At 38.9% G+C, this 16,495-nt stretch overlaps 1 protein-coding gene across 1 annotated transcript in view; it reads left to right on the forward strand.

Moving 5' to 3' along the window:
- CERS6 (ceramide synthase 6) overlaps positions 1–16,495 on the forward strand; it is a 102,833-nt gene that overhangs the window by 65,241 nt on the left and 21,097 nt on the right. The window contains exons 7-8 of the mRNA XM_009996296.1: positions 9,602–9,652; positions 12,150–12,242. Coding sequence (XP_009994598.1) covers positions 9,602–9,652; positions 12,150–12,242 — 144 coding nt within the window. The remainder of the gene's footprint in view (positions 1–9,601; positions 9,653–12,149; positions 12,243–16,495) is intronic.

Here is a 16,495-nt window from a genome sequence, read left to right on the forward strand (position 1 = left end):
GTTATCATGGCCACTGACTCAGAACTGAGCAGGAAATAATTCCTTGCAACCTGTGTTCTTATATAATTACAGTTTCCCCCACTCTCCTTCAGTTAGAGGAAAATAAAATGTGAGAGAGATTTTCTCACTGAGCTTTTTCCAGGCAGTACTTAGTACTTGTGGCATTAATAGATACACCAAGAAGTAGTAAAGATACCTGTAGCCTCACAGATTAATAGACCTGATGCAGTTTATATGCACTCATCTCAGAAAAATGCAGTGGTTGCAGGAGTGAGAAGGGAAGAGGCCACTTTAGTCTTTCCTTACACATTGTTGCTTAGGGCTGTGCCTCAGTTTAGCTGGGCCTCAGTTTAGCTTTGTCCACTGCTTAGAAGTGTTTAGAAATGGCTCCCTATCTAGTGACCATCACACTGGTGTGGCTGGAGCTTTTGGCCCAGCTTTCGCAGCAACCTGTCTGGAAGGAACTCTGCTCCCTCAGTCATCAGGTAGGACTTAGTGGTGTCTCTGTGTTCAGGAGCAGTCAGCTCTTCTGTCAAGGTTTCCGTGGCAGCACTAAGAGTGAGTTTGCTGCTGTAAGGCTTCTTCACCAGCAATGACTTTCTAATTTTCACACTGTCAGGGATGATTTTGAGACCTTGCTGCAATGTGCCTCTACAAAGGCACAGCGAAACACAGCAGTTAGAGGAGTGGAAGGTGAAGACAGCTTTTGTTTGTTTTTTTCTCTATATGACTTTTTTCCAGTAGCCAGTGTAGGTTTATAAATACCACAGTCTTAAAAATCTGGTTTTGTGTGTGTAATTGTACCTCAGTGCTCACTTATTAAGGAGTTGTTGTTTTGTTATCGTTAAAAATCAGCTGTGTCTCCCTTTGTGGGCTGCATGCAGTGATGAAGCATGTTATGTGGTGGTGAAGCAAGCCCTTATGGCACACAGTGAATCCTGCAAAGGGAAGCAGCTCCCTTGGGATTTCCAAAAGTCAGTGTTGGGAGTATGGTGAAGCATGTGGTAAACCATTCCCATCAGGACATGACACGGAAGTCAACAGCTGGCTAAGGTCAGGCAGATGCACTCTTCCAGCAGAGCAGCCATAGATAGGAGCTGTAAGTACAGGCAGGTAATGATGAGTTTAATTATAAAGCACTTTCCTGTATGTATTTGAGTAACCATAGTATCAGGGCACAGAGCACTGGAAACCCTGGAGCTTTGTTTAAGCTATATCCTGTAGGAAAACTAGTGGTATTCTGAAATCATGTACATCTGCAGTGATCTACCAAGGTGAACTGTCCTTTTTTTTAAAATAATTTGCTCTTTGGATTTTTGCTGGTCTCGTAAAGGTGTAATTTTATACAAGTCACCCTCCTACTAAGGTAGTTTGCTAAGTGTAAACCTCAGCACTCTTTTCCAACCTACCATTGTGTGTTGTTTGCTTTAATAAAAGTAATTCATTAATATCTTCTTAGATGCAAATTCTAGTCTAATTAATGTGGTCTGGCCCTGTGATCAAAAAACACAATGCAGCTGTAAAGCTAACAGGTTTATGGCTGCTTTGCTTCATGAAAGTGTTATCAGGCATCTGAGTGCTTGGCTGAATTTGTCCAGTACTTTTTATACACTCTTCTTACTGAGCAGGTAGAATGACTACAAAATATGTTGCATAGTGTCACTGGGCAGCCTTTTACCCACAAATTAATAGGAACTTTAGCCTTGTGCAATATTGATACAGACCTTGAGCTGCTCTAAACTGTCATAGCACCAATGGCTGCCCAAATGACATGACATGACAAAACAATCCTTGAAAACGTTACCAGTGCACATGAAAGCAGACATTTTTAAAAGTTTTGCTTAGTACAAAGCAAGTAGCAGAGGAACTGTGAGAGGAAAAAGGTATGTGTGTGAGAGCAGACACCTCGATGGCTGGGCTTGGTAAGGAGACTGGTAGCTGGTGGGTAAGAGCAGGGGCAGGGAATTCTACAGCTGTTCGCTTCTCCAGCTGGAATATTGACTTCTCTTCAATCCATTCAAAGCCTGAGTATTCGGACCCTTCCATATTCTGTAAGATAATCTGTTGCTTTTGCCATCTTCATTTTCCACATAATTTGGAAGCTGAAAGTACACATTTATCAGCACAAGACAAGCACTAGACCTCTGTATGTCATATTTTTTAAAGGAAAAGTGGATGTGTGTGGTGCCTTTCCAGAGATTGTTTTACATAAATAAACCCAAATGTGAATTATTATTTTTCTAAAAACATTTTTGTGCACACATATATTTGCATTTGAAAAGTCAAGTGCATCTTCCAGTGATTGTTGTTAATCTTGACCTTTTAATGTGTCTTTTTCTGTATACTTTATTGTTTCCCATTAGTAGAAGTATCATTTTTAATTGTATTTGGAAATCAGCAGTGCAGATATCTGGGAGGAAAGGCTGAGCACTCTTCATTGCAGAACCCACTTATTGCAGAACACTTTATTTCTGCAGACTCAAAGCACTAAGCTCTAGAGAAAAAAAGCAGTTCTGTAGAAAGTTGTGGCAGCTTGCATAGTCACAATATATGAGAAAAGAACCTCAGGAAGTTCGTTGCCAGTGTGTCACATTGTCTTCACTTCTATTGTCAGTTGTGCCAAGCAATTGGAATGACTGCTTGGCTCTGTGAAGAATTTATGAAAATGCTATTCCTGTTGTGGGAAGCAACTGCATCCCAAACTAAATCAGCAGTCACACTGGAAGGAAGAACATAGAGAAGTTCATGCAAAATAGTAGCCACAGATTTTGTTATTTTGCTGAATTGTCTTTGTTCCCACCGTGGTATTTTGTCAGAACTCAGTAATTTTGTGAGTAACAGGAGGTTTGCTTCCTTTTAATGTGTAGGTGAAAATACACTAGTACTTGCAGTGTCAGTTTATTCTGCAGTTCATTCTGTCACCATCAATACCAGCCAGTGCTGTTGGCATCGTTTGCTGTTCAGGTTTGCCTTCAGTGCCTGTCACAGGTGGCCAGTAGAGACTGGAATCTCCCTGATGAGTTTTTTAAATCAGAATTTAGTGTGAGAAACACTTAAGAAGTAGCAAAACAAACACAACTGTAGCAAGGGATGATGTTCACATGATTCAGATCCTGTCTGATCCAGGGTGATTTTTCAGAGGATAACAAGAAAAAAAAAACACATTTCTGGATAATCAGAGAAAGTTTCAAAGACATCATATATTTGAAGCCCTTGAAGGTCAGGCAGACTTGCTGGAAGATGATAGAAACTTTGAAAAGCTGGCTAAGAACAATCTGGTTGTTCCTTTATAAAGATTATTTTTTCTTTTAAAATTGAAAGAAAATGGGAAAGAATTTTATTTCTACTGGAGAGAAAAATGCTGCAAAATATTGATAATAGTGAGAAAAAGGAGAGATTGCTTTCTGTGGCTTATGAAACTGACTTGTTTTACAGCAGTTAATACCAAGGAGTTGTTCTGTAGTTAAGAGCGAAAAAAGTGTATTAGTTTGTACATTATACATGGAAGCAAATGTTCTCATGGATAGATCCTCTCCTTAAGAGAGAAGGGCTGCAGTAGTCTACACTTACATGGATCCCCATTGAGCCAAGTAAGAACATGATGAAAGAAGCCCAGGGTCTATGTGAAATTTACGTCTAGGAGATTAATTTATTGAAAAATGTCTTGAGTTTACCACAAGTGGGTGGAGTAATTTTTACCCTAGGACACAGAACCCCTAACATGGGAAACTAGAGAAGGATGCATTTTGTGCTGCCTGTTAATCTGACTTTCCCTCTTGCGTCAGCAGCCATTCAGACTACCATGCCAAGAGGATGCAGGTGTTGCAGAAAGAAAAAGAAAGCAAGCAATTTAAATAATTCCCCTCTAAGCAAGTGCTTAGTGGTTTGCAAGAGGAATGTTTATTGATATATTGAAAAAGAAAAAATTGCTATAATCCATAGCTGTAACTGGGGGGGGGAGGAAAGTGAACATTGAGATGCTATTTAATTTAAGCACAAGGAAGATCAAATGAGAAAAAAAAATCACCTCACAACCCAACACCCCAGAGTAACTGTTAATTATGAATAATTGTCCTACTTCTGATGTTATGAAAGGTGCTGTTTACTAAAAGCCTGTAATTTTCAGTTCTGGTTAATGAAAAAAGAGATGGAAAGTGTTAAATATTTCTGAATTTTGCAGTCAACAAAAAGACTGTAATCTTCTCACATCCTGCTGTTACAGTTGCACTCTTAAATAAGCTGTGAAGCTCAGAGCATGGTGAGGTGTCAGTCCACAGGAGCAAGAGGCGATGGTCTGCCTGCAGTGGGAGAAGGCAGCTGCTGTTGAGGAACAGAGTCGGTATGTGTCATATGTCACATGCATCAGACAGCGAATGTTACATCTAGGAGTGAGAACAAATTTCACATAGCACTTGGGAGCCTAAGGAAGCACTAATCGAGGAAAAATCTTCTGACCTCAGTTGTAGTGCTTGTTTCCTTGTTTACATGAAGGGCAAGGAACTGCTCTAGCTTGATGAAAGTAGAGATGCAAATGCCCCAAGATTGCTTTGCCCATATCAGCCCCAAATAAATGAGGTGGGTAGAACTTTGCCAAAAGTATGCCTTATCTTGACTTTAATTCATGGTGCTAATTTCTCTTCCACTTAATATTGCTTGTAGCTGTCAGAGATAAATTATATAAATCTCTATCCAAATATATTAACCAAGCCTGATAAAATCTTCCTGTTTTCAGATTGCAGAGTAGTGAGCATATACACAGTGAATGCTCAGGATTTCTGTGTTATGTTGGGTTTGTTTTATAGGTTCAAAAGTTTTCTTATTACATAAGCAGCTTAAAATCTTTTTTTGGACTGAGGATCTCTCATTTTGGCTTGAAATGTGGCTTTGAGCATAAGTGGACTTCTGTGGGGATTCTGTCGTGATGTTCCTGGATTTTTATGTGCTGTATTGTGATAAAAACAGCAGGCAGTTTGTATATCTTTATCTACTGAAAAAGTCAGAAGATTTTTCTTGCTTATCTGGGGATTTAGGAAAAACCCCTTTGGGAGTTATGACATGACCTTGTGGACAGCAGTAAATCAGGTGTGCAACAGCTCTATCTGATGCTCCAAACTGCTAGGGCAGAAGCTGCTCTGTGGAAAGCTGGGTGGGTATGGCTGTGGTAAGGCTTAGTGAAGTATTTCTGGAAATGTTCTTCAGTGTATTACTTGTTTCAAGTTTATGGACTACAAAAAGAAAACTTGAGTGCCAGGAATGCTGTATTCATTTTTTGCCCATCTGCTATTTATGTATAGGCTCACAATTGCAAGGGCAAAGCAACACCAGTGCTTGTGTATACAACTTGCATATTAGGGTTTCTAATTGTTCTAGGTGCATGGAAAAATTCTTAATTGCTGATATAGTAGACTAGCAGTGAGATGAACTGTGGAAGTAACTAGCTGCCCAAAAGCAGTTATTTTGCAAATTTATGTCATACATGTATATCCATATATTTGTAATTACAAACAAAGCTGATTCCACATAATATGCATGGAATTCACTTACACCCATGACATGCCTGATACATACATATCTGATATCTGGCTTGCTAACAGTATGGCAAGGTACCTGCTCGTGACATGTGGCTCTTGTCCATCTCTTTGAGAACCCAGCCTGTGGCCTTTGTGGGTTTCCTGTGTCAGTGAGTTCTGCTGGGTACAAATGGATGAGAGAGGAATATTCTTGGGGTTTTTATTACTGTATGGTGAGCCAACATTTACCATGTTATTTTAAAATAATACTTCATTGGGTACATCTACTGCCTCCCTGGTAAAATACCTTTCAGTTAAATCAGCTGTCTAGGGAACAGAACACAAATGGAAGGTTTTTGATTGTACAACTTTTTTCCCCTCCATTTACTATCAAAACTGACCTTTCACATACTGTCTCCTAGCAGCATTAAGCAAGACATGCAGATTTTTGTTGCTTTGGGGCTTCTGAAAGCCAAGGCCCAATTAGAAGCTTTCTCTAAAGATAAATGAGTGGGACAACAGATGCAAAACAATCTGAGGCTTCTGGCTTAGCATGCAGACGTCTCAGATAATGTGGGTTGGTTTTGTTTGGGGTTTTTTTTCAAATCCTCTGTCATTTCTTTCTCTCCAAAGAAGTTTTATTTCTGAAGGAGTTCTTTAAAATTGCTCCCTTTAATCAGAGTTGGAAAGAGATTTGAAGGAGTTTTTGACAGATATTCCTGTAAGAAAATGAAAACAACAGAGATTGTTTCCTTAATACTGTAAAAGACAGCAGGTTCAACAGCTGTTTATCATCTTCCTCTGTCATTGATGCTGCAGTGATTAGGCACTGCACCAAAGTGTGGTAAAGCTTAAGTTTCTATCTGAACTCCTTTATGTTCTCTATAAGGGAGGGTGTGAGCATCACAGGGCTGATGCTTTGTGTCTGATGTAATTGGTATTGAAATTTTTAGTATTCTGCTTCCATGTTAAGGATGCCTTTTTGTTATTAGGATCTTTTGTTATTAGGATCTTTGTTATTAGGATCATCTCTTCCTAGTCTCCTGGAACCTCTTCTCCCTTCCTCAGAGATAATACACCAACAAGAACTTGAATGGAAGTTTGGGTTTTCAACAGGCAGTGAAAACAGCAGTACAGTTTTTACGTTAATAAGAAAAGGGATCTGTTGCAGAGCCACATCACTGACCTTTCCTCCCCATCCATCCATCATGGAACTTTTCAGGAAGAGCTGAGCTCTGCTCCATGGTGAACTTGCCTGGTGAGAGGAAGTTCAGAGACGTATCCTGTCACCACACACCACACACCTGGCCCAGGTGAGCCATGAGAATGCCAATATTGGGTCCTTCTGATTAATTCGTCCTTCACCAGTGTGTCTAGGTCTGTTTTTTAGGTTTCTTTTCTTCCTGTTGAAACCTGCCCAGAGTTCTGAGGTTCACAGAGGACTAAGAGAGATGCTTCTTGCTCCTGCTATAACCACGGTCTACATGCAGAAGTTCAGTCAAGTATGGTATCCCTTGTGGAGGTCAGAGAGGCAAGCTGTGCTTAAACCAAGCTCTTTAACTCTTCCCTAAAATCCTCCCAAGCAAGCAAAACCGAAGTCCTCTGCTGCTATAAATGTTGCCAGAAATGGCAAGTCAAGGAGACATGAGACTGGGCTAGAAAGAGGGGTAAGAAGGTGGTTTAGGTGTTCTGCTGTCTTAGCCATTCTTGCTCGTATAGAATCCGTTGAGTTTCCAAACAGCTACTCAAAAGCATTTTGTTTGAGATGTCAGCATGGTTTTCTGAGCGTCATGTCTCTCAGAAGAGGCAGATGTTCTGGCATGTATTGGTCTTTGAGGCTTAATGAATATATTATATTGTTTTTCAGTTTGTGGTATCCTTTCAGGCTTTGTGGTTATGAGGGTTCCACCAGTAAGACCTATTTTATTTAGCATTCAGCATTTTAAATGCACATAAACCTCTGAATCTGCAGCTTCTATAGCAGGCATATCACTAAAGAAACCATAAGATGTCATAATATTTGAAAGAGAAAAATGTGCATTTTTTGTTAGCACCTGTAATGTAGGTAGAAAAATAATTGGGTAGGAAACATCTCTTATCTCATGTTGAATCTGATTTATGAAAGACAGCCACAGCTTTTCAAAGCTGGCTAAAACTATGAATTATCCTGCAATATTCGGATGGATCTAATTTAGGCAGCTGTCAGACAGAAATATTTCAGATTCTGTAAACTACTAACACTTGCAGAGGGGCTGTGGCTGTTCCCAAAGACCTTTTTTGTTTCTTGAAGTGGGATGTTTGAACAAATAAATTGCTTTGGATAAAATAATTATTCCTTAATAGACAAAGAGAGAATTTTGGATGTACTTTAATAATTATTACAGCATCCTTGTGAGAGGCGTATCAGAAACTTTAGGATGTATGTTTGTTACTTTAAATATTGGTATACTGCTCAGGTTACTGCAAGAATTATTTATTTTAGTTTCAGGAGCATTGGGGCATGGGTGTGCAGATTTTATTACCTTTTTTTCTGTGTGAAGGACACATTCAAAAAGCTGGAAAGAGCCTGTAGTAAGATATGACATCACTGTTAACCAACAAAGGCTGTAAGGATCTTGTTTAAGACAAATCACAATTGGATCTTTGGTATTTGTTGGGAATTGGGCATAATTCTGGCGAGCATTTTATCCTCTTTTGAGATGGTACACTCAAATCCACCCTAACTACAAAGACATTACTAGCTTGGTTCTCAGCCTGTGCCTTAACGTTCTGCTTAGTGTTCGTTTTATTTGGTTTGGCGCTCACCCACTGTATTTTGCCCGAGTTTGTTACTGTGCTTTGCTTGAGCTGAACTGCTCCACCTCATGGTGAAGACAAGAAAATGCCGTCTCTCGTGCAGTAACGATTTATTTGAAAAAACGTAATCTAATGGAAGCAGTTAATGCCGTAAAGGCATGCGTGCATTTAATCCAGGCCTAGTAATGATGTTCTGCCCCCTTTATACTTGAATGTACAGCAGGGAGTGGCACAAAGATCTTGAATCCACCGTTTTCTTTCATGTTTTTAGTGAGACACCCAGTGGGTGGTACTCATACAGTAGACATGCTTCTCAAAGTCCAGATGCTACCTGAGCCTGAGATGCAGCTTTGCAAGACATACATACCTGCAAGGAGTATTTCCTGTTCATGTACAAAAAGGGAAGTGTGCCTGCTTGGTAGCTGTTGATTTGGTTATGTTCCTGTTACCCAATGTGGAAATACTTAATGGTTGAGTATGTTGATAGAAGAACTTGCCTGTGAGATATTTTCCATCTCAAGTACATTTAAATTCACAGAAAAAGAGGTAAAAGCTTTAATCTTTAGCTCTTTAGAACTCTGAAGGAAGCATCCTGCTTACAAGAAAAGATTTTAAAGGCTCTCTTGTGGCATTGAAAGAGAAATAATCACATAAATCTTGTGCAAGCAGCAAAGAAACAGGAAGCATAACAGAGCTGCGTGTCCTGTCTTCTAGTTTGCTCAGCTTTTCACAATGCAAGGATCGGTAGATACATGCTACACAAAATTTGTTTCTGGCACCATTCACGTTTCCCATAGATGTCAGAGTATTTTCCATGTCATAGCAAGATCTACCATCTGCAGAACAAAAGGTACGATTTGCTGTCTTGAACTGATGTGGCTGGGCTGAAAGATAGATCCTGTATAGAAGGATGCTTATTAGTAACAGCAAATGCAAGGGACATTCTTTAAAATTTGAGCAGCCGAGGGCCAAGTTTTCCTATGCTATTGAGAAGATACTGTGGGATCTGACCACCTGAGCATAAGCTGATTCCATACAGCCTGCACACCTGCAAAAGTTACTCATGTAAGATACACCATAGTGCACCAACAAAAATCTCTGTGAACGGGAAGGTTGCTCTAATTCATACTGTGAAACCTAGAGGAGTTTTTTGTGGTATTCAGTTTTCACTGCTTATATAAAAAAATGCAAATTTTAAGCTGGTCCTTTAGTTTTGTTCTTCACTTTTATTAACCATATGCATTTACGTTGCCCAAAATGGTGTGTACAGACTTCTTTCTTTCTTTCTTTCTCAGGCACCCTGGCTCTGGAATACCAGACAGTGCTGGAATGGGTATCCATATCAGGTAAAAGTTACAATGCTGCCTAACAACAAACATGACACCTCTGCAGAGCTCTGTCTTTATTATGGTGGAACTTTGTGTCAATATGCTAGTGTGAAGCATCTACTTGGCATTTCAGAACACTAGCAGATGCTCCACATCTTGCTTAAGTTCAAGATGGGAAAGATTTATATAGGTGGTTTCATTTTCTTGTGGGTTTTTTTTGCTTGCTTTTTTTTTGTGTTTGTTTTTTTGTGTGTTTTTTTTTCCTAAAGGGCAGGGTGAGGAAAATATGTCATTGTCAAACTGGAAAGTGTGAAGAAGAGTATTGTCTGAAAGACAAATGAATTTCATGTGACAGTGAATGGCCCTGGACAGGCTGAAGAGAAACGTATTTAGGTTTAGGTGCTGTTGTTCTTGAAGGTTGTGCACCTGTTGGAAATAGTTCAGCAAGTGTGATCAGAAATCTTGATCTGAGAAAGGTGGAAGGAATTTTGCCATTTAGTCTCAGAAGAATTAATGACTTAAATTGCGCCCAAGGACTGACTGGTGACCTGAATAACATTAGGGAAGCAGCAGAAGAAATTGCATGGGGGGGAAGTGTCGAATCTTCATCCCTCAGACATTTTAGGAACAGTTCTTTGTCAGAATTTATATGGCTGCAATCACTGGTGCCTTTCATTCCTGTTTTCTACTGGATTTCTGTTATTACATGCAAGAAGAGAATGACTTACGGAGAAAGACCATGGATCTTGCTGCTTAAAAACCACATATTTACCTGACTTATCAGAAGAATTAGATAATGCAGTTAGTTACAACATTTAGAAGGTGGCATCTAAACCTACTATATCTCAAATCAAACTGTGACAAGAGAGTCCAACAAAAGCAAATAATCAAGTAAAAATCATTATCAAAATCATTGTTTCAGAGATAAAAATGTCTAGTGGGTGCTAATCACAATGAAGTACTGGGTTTTCAATTTGGTTTGTTGGTTTTTTTCTTAAATAGATACAATTTCTACTCTCTTGTTTCCTACAAATCCTTTGTAAGCTGCTGAACAGAGCATTGCAGAAATCCAGCTGGACATAATGTAGATGTAGCCAAATGGATCATTAGTGTGACAACTTACCCATAAGCACAGAATTGAAGTCCATGGAGAACTGAAACCTAACATTTAAATTAAGTTAAACACACACTATTGATCCTTTCATGGAGGGAAACCATTATATATTTAGCATCCCCCTACATTGTCATTATATATGGATTTAGAAATCTAATTCTATTGTTAATAAAGCAGCTGACGACCTTAGTTGTTTTACCAGAAATTCTCCCCAGTGAACTCTCTTGCAATAATGAGTATAGTAGTCATGGTTCATTGCTAACTCATGTTCTCATGGTTTGTTTTTTTTACATTACACCTAATGAAAAGCTTACTAGAAGTCTCACTAAATCAAAAAATTATTACATTGGCCCAAGAAATGGCTTTAAAAATTTGATTTTGAATGTACACATTTTTCATAAAGCATAAGCTTATGTCTGTGTACAGAGACATTCTGTACACACAGAGCATTCAGTGGTCACCTAAGGACTGTTTTTCAGCTACAAGGAATTGGTCTGTAAAAGGGAATGGGAATAAAAGAGTCAACTGAAATGCCTCTTGCCAATGCAAATAGCTCATGCCCTGCTTGGGTGCATGGTTGTGCCAGTGCAATCTACTCTAGAGACAGTTCATCTAATCCCTCAGGAGATGCCCTTGGGAGCTGCTGCTGTGCCAGTGTGATGGAAGATGTGACTAGTAGGAAGGCACAATTGCATGGACATTAGAGTAGCTCCTAGGACTGGCTCTCGTAGGCTGGGGTCTAAATACCCTATGAGTGGCACCAGTTACCTTCTTCGAAATTACCACAGGTTGGTTTTGGTTGTGCATAAGTTCCTGTGTCTTGTTATCTGTATTTTTTTTACTTTCAAACATCTGTGCAACCATATTGTTTATTAAACAAGATGCATGGGTAAATTAATTTTATTTTCTTCTTTCCAAATGCTAACACGTTCCCAGAAAATTGTTGAATTCTTCAAAAGTAGGCTTTTATATTAGGAAGAGCCCTGTTTAAAGATCACAGTATTTTCATCATGACCAGATGAGATTATATACTTCAATCTGTTCTAGCATTTTTTCATTTCCTTTTCTTTAAACCCCCATTACTGATGTACAGCAAGATGTTATCAAGTAATCTTTCAAAACAGACTTAGGAGTACTCAAAATTTAGTTTGCTTTAGATTCCAGATAAATGACATAATAATTCTTTGGTATTACAATACTGTCAAGAAGAGAAAAGGGTAGGTGGGGGAGCTTTATTCTTCTGGAGGCATCACAGTTTGAAAGAGGTAACCATCATCCTTTTTCTTATATAGGATGCTTATGTATAATTCAGTAATCCCCCTGTGATTAAACACACCTCCTATAGACCTTAGTTGCTTGTCAGTTAGACTCTATTAACCTTTTCTCATCTCCATCTTTCAGCCACTGATGCCTGATCTTCATTATTACTACATAGTTGAATTGTCATTCTACTGGTCCTTAATGTTTTCTCAATTCATTGACATCAAAAGAAAGGTAAGAACAATGGGACTAGAACACTGAAAGATTTAAGCACATAATCCTTCTTGACTTGAAAACTTCATGTATTACCTGTGAAGTGACCTGAAAATACAGTTCTTTCTAGTCACCTCTTGCAGATATTCATCACAGAGAAACTGGTGCTGAAGTGCTTGTACTACCCTGTTCCTTATTACTAGGATGTGGGTTTCTTCTCCACATCAGAAAAAGAGCCTGAAGTAATAAAATATTCAAGGGTAAACAGCATCAGCCAAAAAATACCTTCTACTCTCACTTGAATGGATTTGAACACGCAGTTTTTGCTCGTAGATGTACTGTTTCTTCTAAGAGTTAAATGATGAAATATCAATGACAGAACATGACTGCCTCATAAATTCACAGAATCGCTTTAGTAAGATCTATGAGGGCTTTCAATTTATTCTACAAAGGATTGGTAAAAACAAGGATATGTTCAATTTTTTAAAGTGATGTTACATTTAACCTTACCTTCATGGTTATGAAATTTCAAGTAGATGAGGATTACTATTAAGGGGCTGTTAATCAATAAAATAGAACTCTGGCCAGATAAAAACAGGACTCCCAGGAGTCTTGTTAAAGCTACCTAAACAGTAAAATGCCGCTCTCGCTGAATTTCCAAATTTTTCCAGAAGTAGAAATCTCAATAAAACATCCACAAGTTTGAAATGCATATTGTAATGTAAATTGTAAACAAAACAACCAATTTAGGCTGAATACATATAAATCCGTTGCTTGCATTGTCTGTAGATGCTAAATATTCTGTTATTCCTGAGCTCAAAATGCATGCCACTTTATTGTTTAAAAAAACAGAGATGTGGAAAAGCAGTGCACAACAGAGCTGTATGATAGTGGAGATGAGTTTAAATCAAGATTGACATTGACTACAGTATGTAAGCTGCAGGTGCCATCAATACTAAATAGCCATTTGCCAGTATATCACCCAAAACCAAACATCTGCAGCAACATTACAGAATTGTTCAGGTTATTGCTGCAGAAATGTATTGTATCTAATCAGTCCCCCTACATTCATATTCAGGCCTCTGCACTGTGCCATTGGTTATATTTGTTTTTCTTTGTGTACCTCTTAAGGGAGAGAAAAATGTAAGAGCCTTGCAATTCCAACAGTACTGCAATTTTGCAGTACAAGACATCCTTAATTAATATTTAAGCGATTCCTGGCTAGTTGCTTTGCTAATGTGAGAAGTAATTGGAGGCTACCTGAACAGCATCTAGGTTCAGTGCTGAAGGACACTTCTGAAAAGGGCCTTTAGGAGGGTCAGTAATACCCTTCTCATTTGAGATATCTCAGGAGCAGATGCTGTAGTTTTTCCCCTCATGATGTGGAGAGTTTATTCCCTTTGGTGAGCTGAGCACAGAGCTAAAGCCTGATCCTGTCCATAGTACAGGTGCAAGTAAACAATCTTTTGCAAGCTGTTTCTCAGTTTATATATAAATGATTTGTACATGTTACCAAGAATTCTTTGCAGCAGCCTACTCTGGAAATAGAATATGAGATGGAGGTGGGGAAGTGGGTCACTAACAGCTAAGGAACACCCCTGCTGCATATTTGTAGGGCTTGAACTCTGAGCACCAGGTCAAAGCCATGTCCCATGCATCTGCTGTGTCTGAGAACCTCTGGTGTCCAGCAGAAAGCAGGAGCACAACATCTGCAGTGCAATTATAGCAAGTCAAAAACCTGTCATTATAAGCACCTTCAGGAGATAGCGGAGATGCCATATTTATAAATAACCTCTTGGATCACTGACCAATTTGAACTGTGGAGATGGTTTGTTTTGTAGTGTCAGCAAAGTTGATAACTAGGAAGATCAGACTGGAGAAATGTGATGGTGTACTGGGGTCACACAGTAAAACTGTTCTGTGGCCAGGGGAGAGTGCAAGCTGTTGAGGAAGTTCCTGAGTTGAAAAATGTTAGCACTGAGAGCTTAGAATAGTTGACAAAAAGTAGTACAAACTTCACAGAAACACCAGCTCTTGCAGCACTGTAGTAGTTCTCTTTTAAAGAGCAGGTTTAGTTTAAAATATGTGGAAGCCTCTGGATGAACCCAACAGGCAATGTGTGAAATGGTGCCCATGTGAAGTCTCTGTTTAACTGAATAAAGCAGGAAATTTGCCAGCTAAAATCAGATGCTGTTGTAATACTTCATGAGAAGTTGTACAGAGCAGATTAACAGTTCTCAGCCTGAGAACCCTGATGAAGTTTTCATGTTACAGTGAGAGGAATGCTTCTATCTAAGTTTTGGTTCTCATTGTAGATACTTTAAATTCAACAGCAACTGTGTTGTAGTCTGGGATGATCAAAACTGCCCTGGCAGCTTCTGTGCAGGAATTCAGCCAACCACTTTTAGGTAGCTGGGTTTCCCTCAAGGTGAGTTGGAGCAGGTCTTGTCTGAAAGCTCCAGCACTTGGCACTGGCCTAACTCCAGCACTTGTCTTTTACTCACTGTGGCTCAAGAGAAATGTATTTGCTGTTTTCCATCTCCTTTTTGTTCTTCTTTAATAGAAAATTCATTACTTTAAAATTACTTTCCATTGGTTTTCTGACTTTCAAATACCTGATTATTTAGGTGTTATAAATTTCACCAGATTATGCTTGCCTGACTGAAGAGGTGCAAGCAATATTTAGGGTGTTGCACATACCTCCTATTGGCACTAGAGCAGTGAGCTGAACAGATTAAGTTTTACAGTTCTGTAATGGCATGTTGTTGGCTTCATAAATATCTACTATGTTGCTGTAATGATGCTCTACCCGTAAGGGGTTTCATTTTCAAAGACTGCAGCCTAGTATGATTTTTTTATCATCTCTGTCCAGCTTCCCATACTTCTCTTTTGTAAAATAAAGAGAGAGAAAAAAAAATTAGATCAGGGAACTTCAATACTCTCACAAGCCCCTCAGGAGTTTTAAAAGCAGTGAGGCTTATTCACATGCTTTCTGGATATCTGAAGTCTTGTTTGATAGAAAAATGTTGCACCTGTATATTTAAGGGCATCTGTGTATTTAAGGGGATGTATAAAATTTCTACTCAAGTCAGTGTTTTAACAGGCGTAGAGGAGTCCTAGGAGACTTTTCTGTGTATTCACACCTTTTAGTTCCAAGCATTTGGCAATTCCTAGACCTTTCTGTGTCTTACTTTAAAAAAAAAAAAAAAAAAAAAGATAGTTCACGCATTCCCAAAATAAAATAATCTGTAGCTGCTAATTTTCTTGAATATTCTGTTTTGATTCTAGCAAATTTATGTTATAGTTTGCTGAATCTGGATCCTAGATCTTTCTCTTCAAACTCAGTAAAAAGCCATAGATCTGATTAGTTTCAGAGGAATTTAGATTGTGTAGGTCTTTACTAGAATTGTAATGTTTGAAACCTTTAGCTGGTGATACTGCCCTGCCTTTTTGAAACCCATTTCCAGAAGCTGGAGTGACTAATGATGTTTTGCCTTTCAGTGGCACTGATGCTCCATGGTCTCTTGGCAGTTTAGTCAGTGAATGGGTCATGTTAAATGTGGGTAGCAGAAGTCTTAGTTCCAGAGGGCTTATCTACAAGTTGAGACCCATAGGGTTTCTCCATTCTCTACCCTAAATTCTTCCCACTGATAGTGTCAGGAGTTGATTCTTTCTCCTATTCTTAGCCACATATATTCATGACACAGGCACGTGATATCTTTCAGCATTTGCTGAAGGTTGTTGAGGTTCCAAGTCTGCTGTGAATAAATGCATCTTGCACAAACACATACATAGAGTTTGAAATATATTTCAAAGACGAAAAAGGCCATTCCTGTACAGCTTCTCTTCTGCTGTGTATGGGTGAAAGTGCTTCAGTAAGCTGGGAGCACAAGTACCATTTGACATTACGGGGACTTGTACCATTAATTTCTATGTATTCATCATACTTAGGTATAATTAAAATGTAACAGCATCTTCAAAGCATAGTATTAATTACTGGCATAAAGAAAGGGTCACGAACAGGAAAGAAAAGATCAGAATAACAAAAGTAATCTTATTTATACCATTGCTACTTTTTTCTAGCAATTTTCAGTAAGTCAGTCCAGCATCTCCGTTTCAGAGCTGGCAGAGCCTCATAACTGTCTCTTTTAAGAAGCATTATCAGAGAAGGAGTTCCCTGGACAGCATTTCTGTAAGCAAACTCATGCAAAAGTGCAGAAGACTGCTGCCCAAGAGCATTAGGGCTCCTTAGGAGTAGTCCGTATTGTCAGGAA

This window comes from Chaetura pelagica, unplaced genomic scaffold, assembly GCF_000747805.2.
Source record: "Chaetura pelagica isolate M959 unplaced genomic scaffold, ChaPel_1.0 scaffold3, whole genome shotgun sequence".
NCBI classification, from domain to species: domain Eukaryota; kingdom Metazoa; phylum Chordata; class Aves; order Apodiformes; family Apodidae; genus Chaetura; species Chaetura pelagica.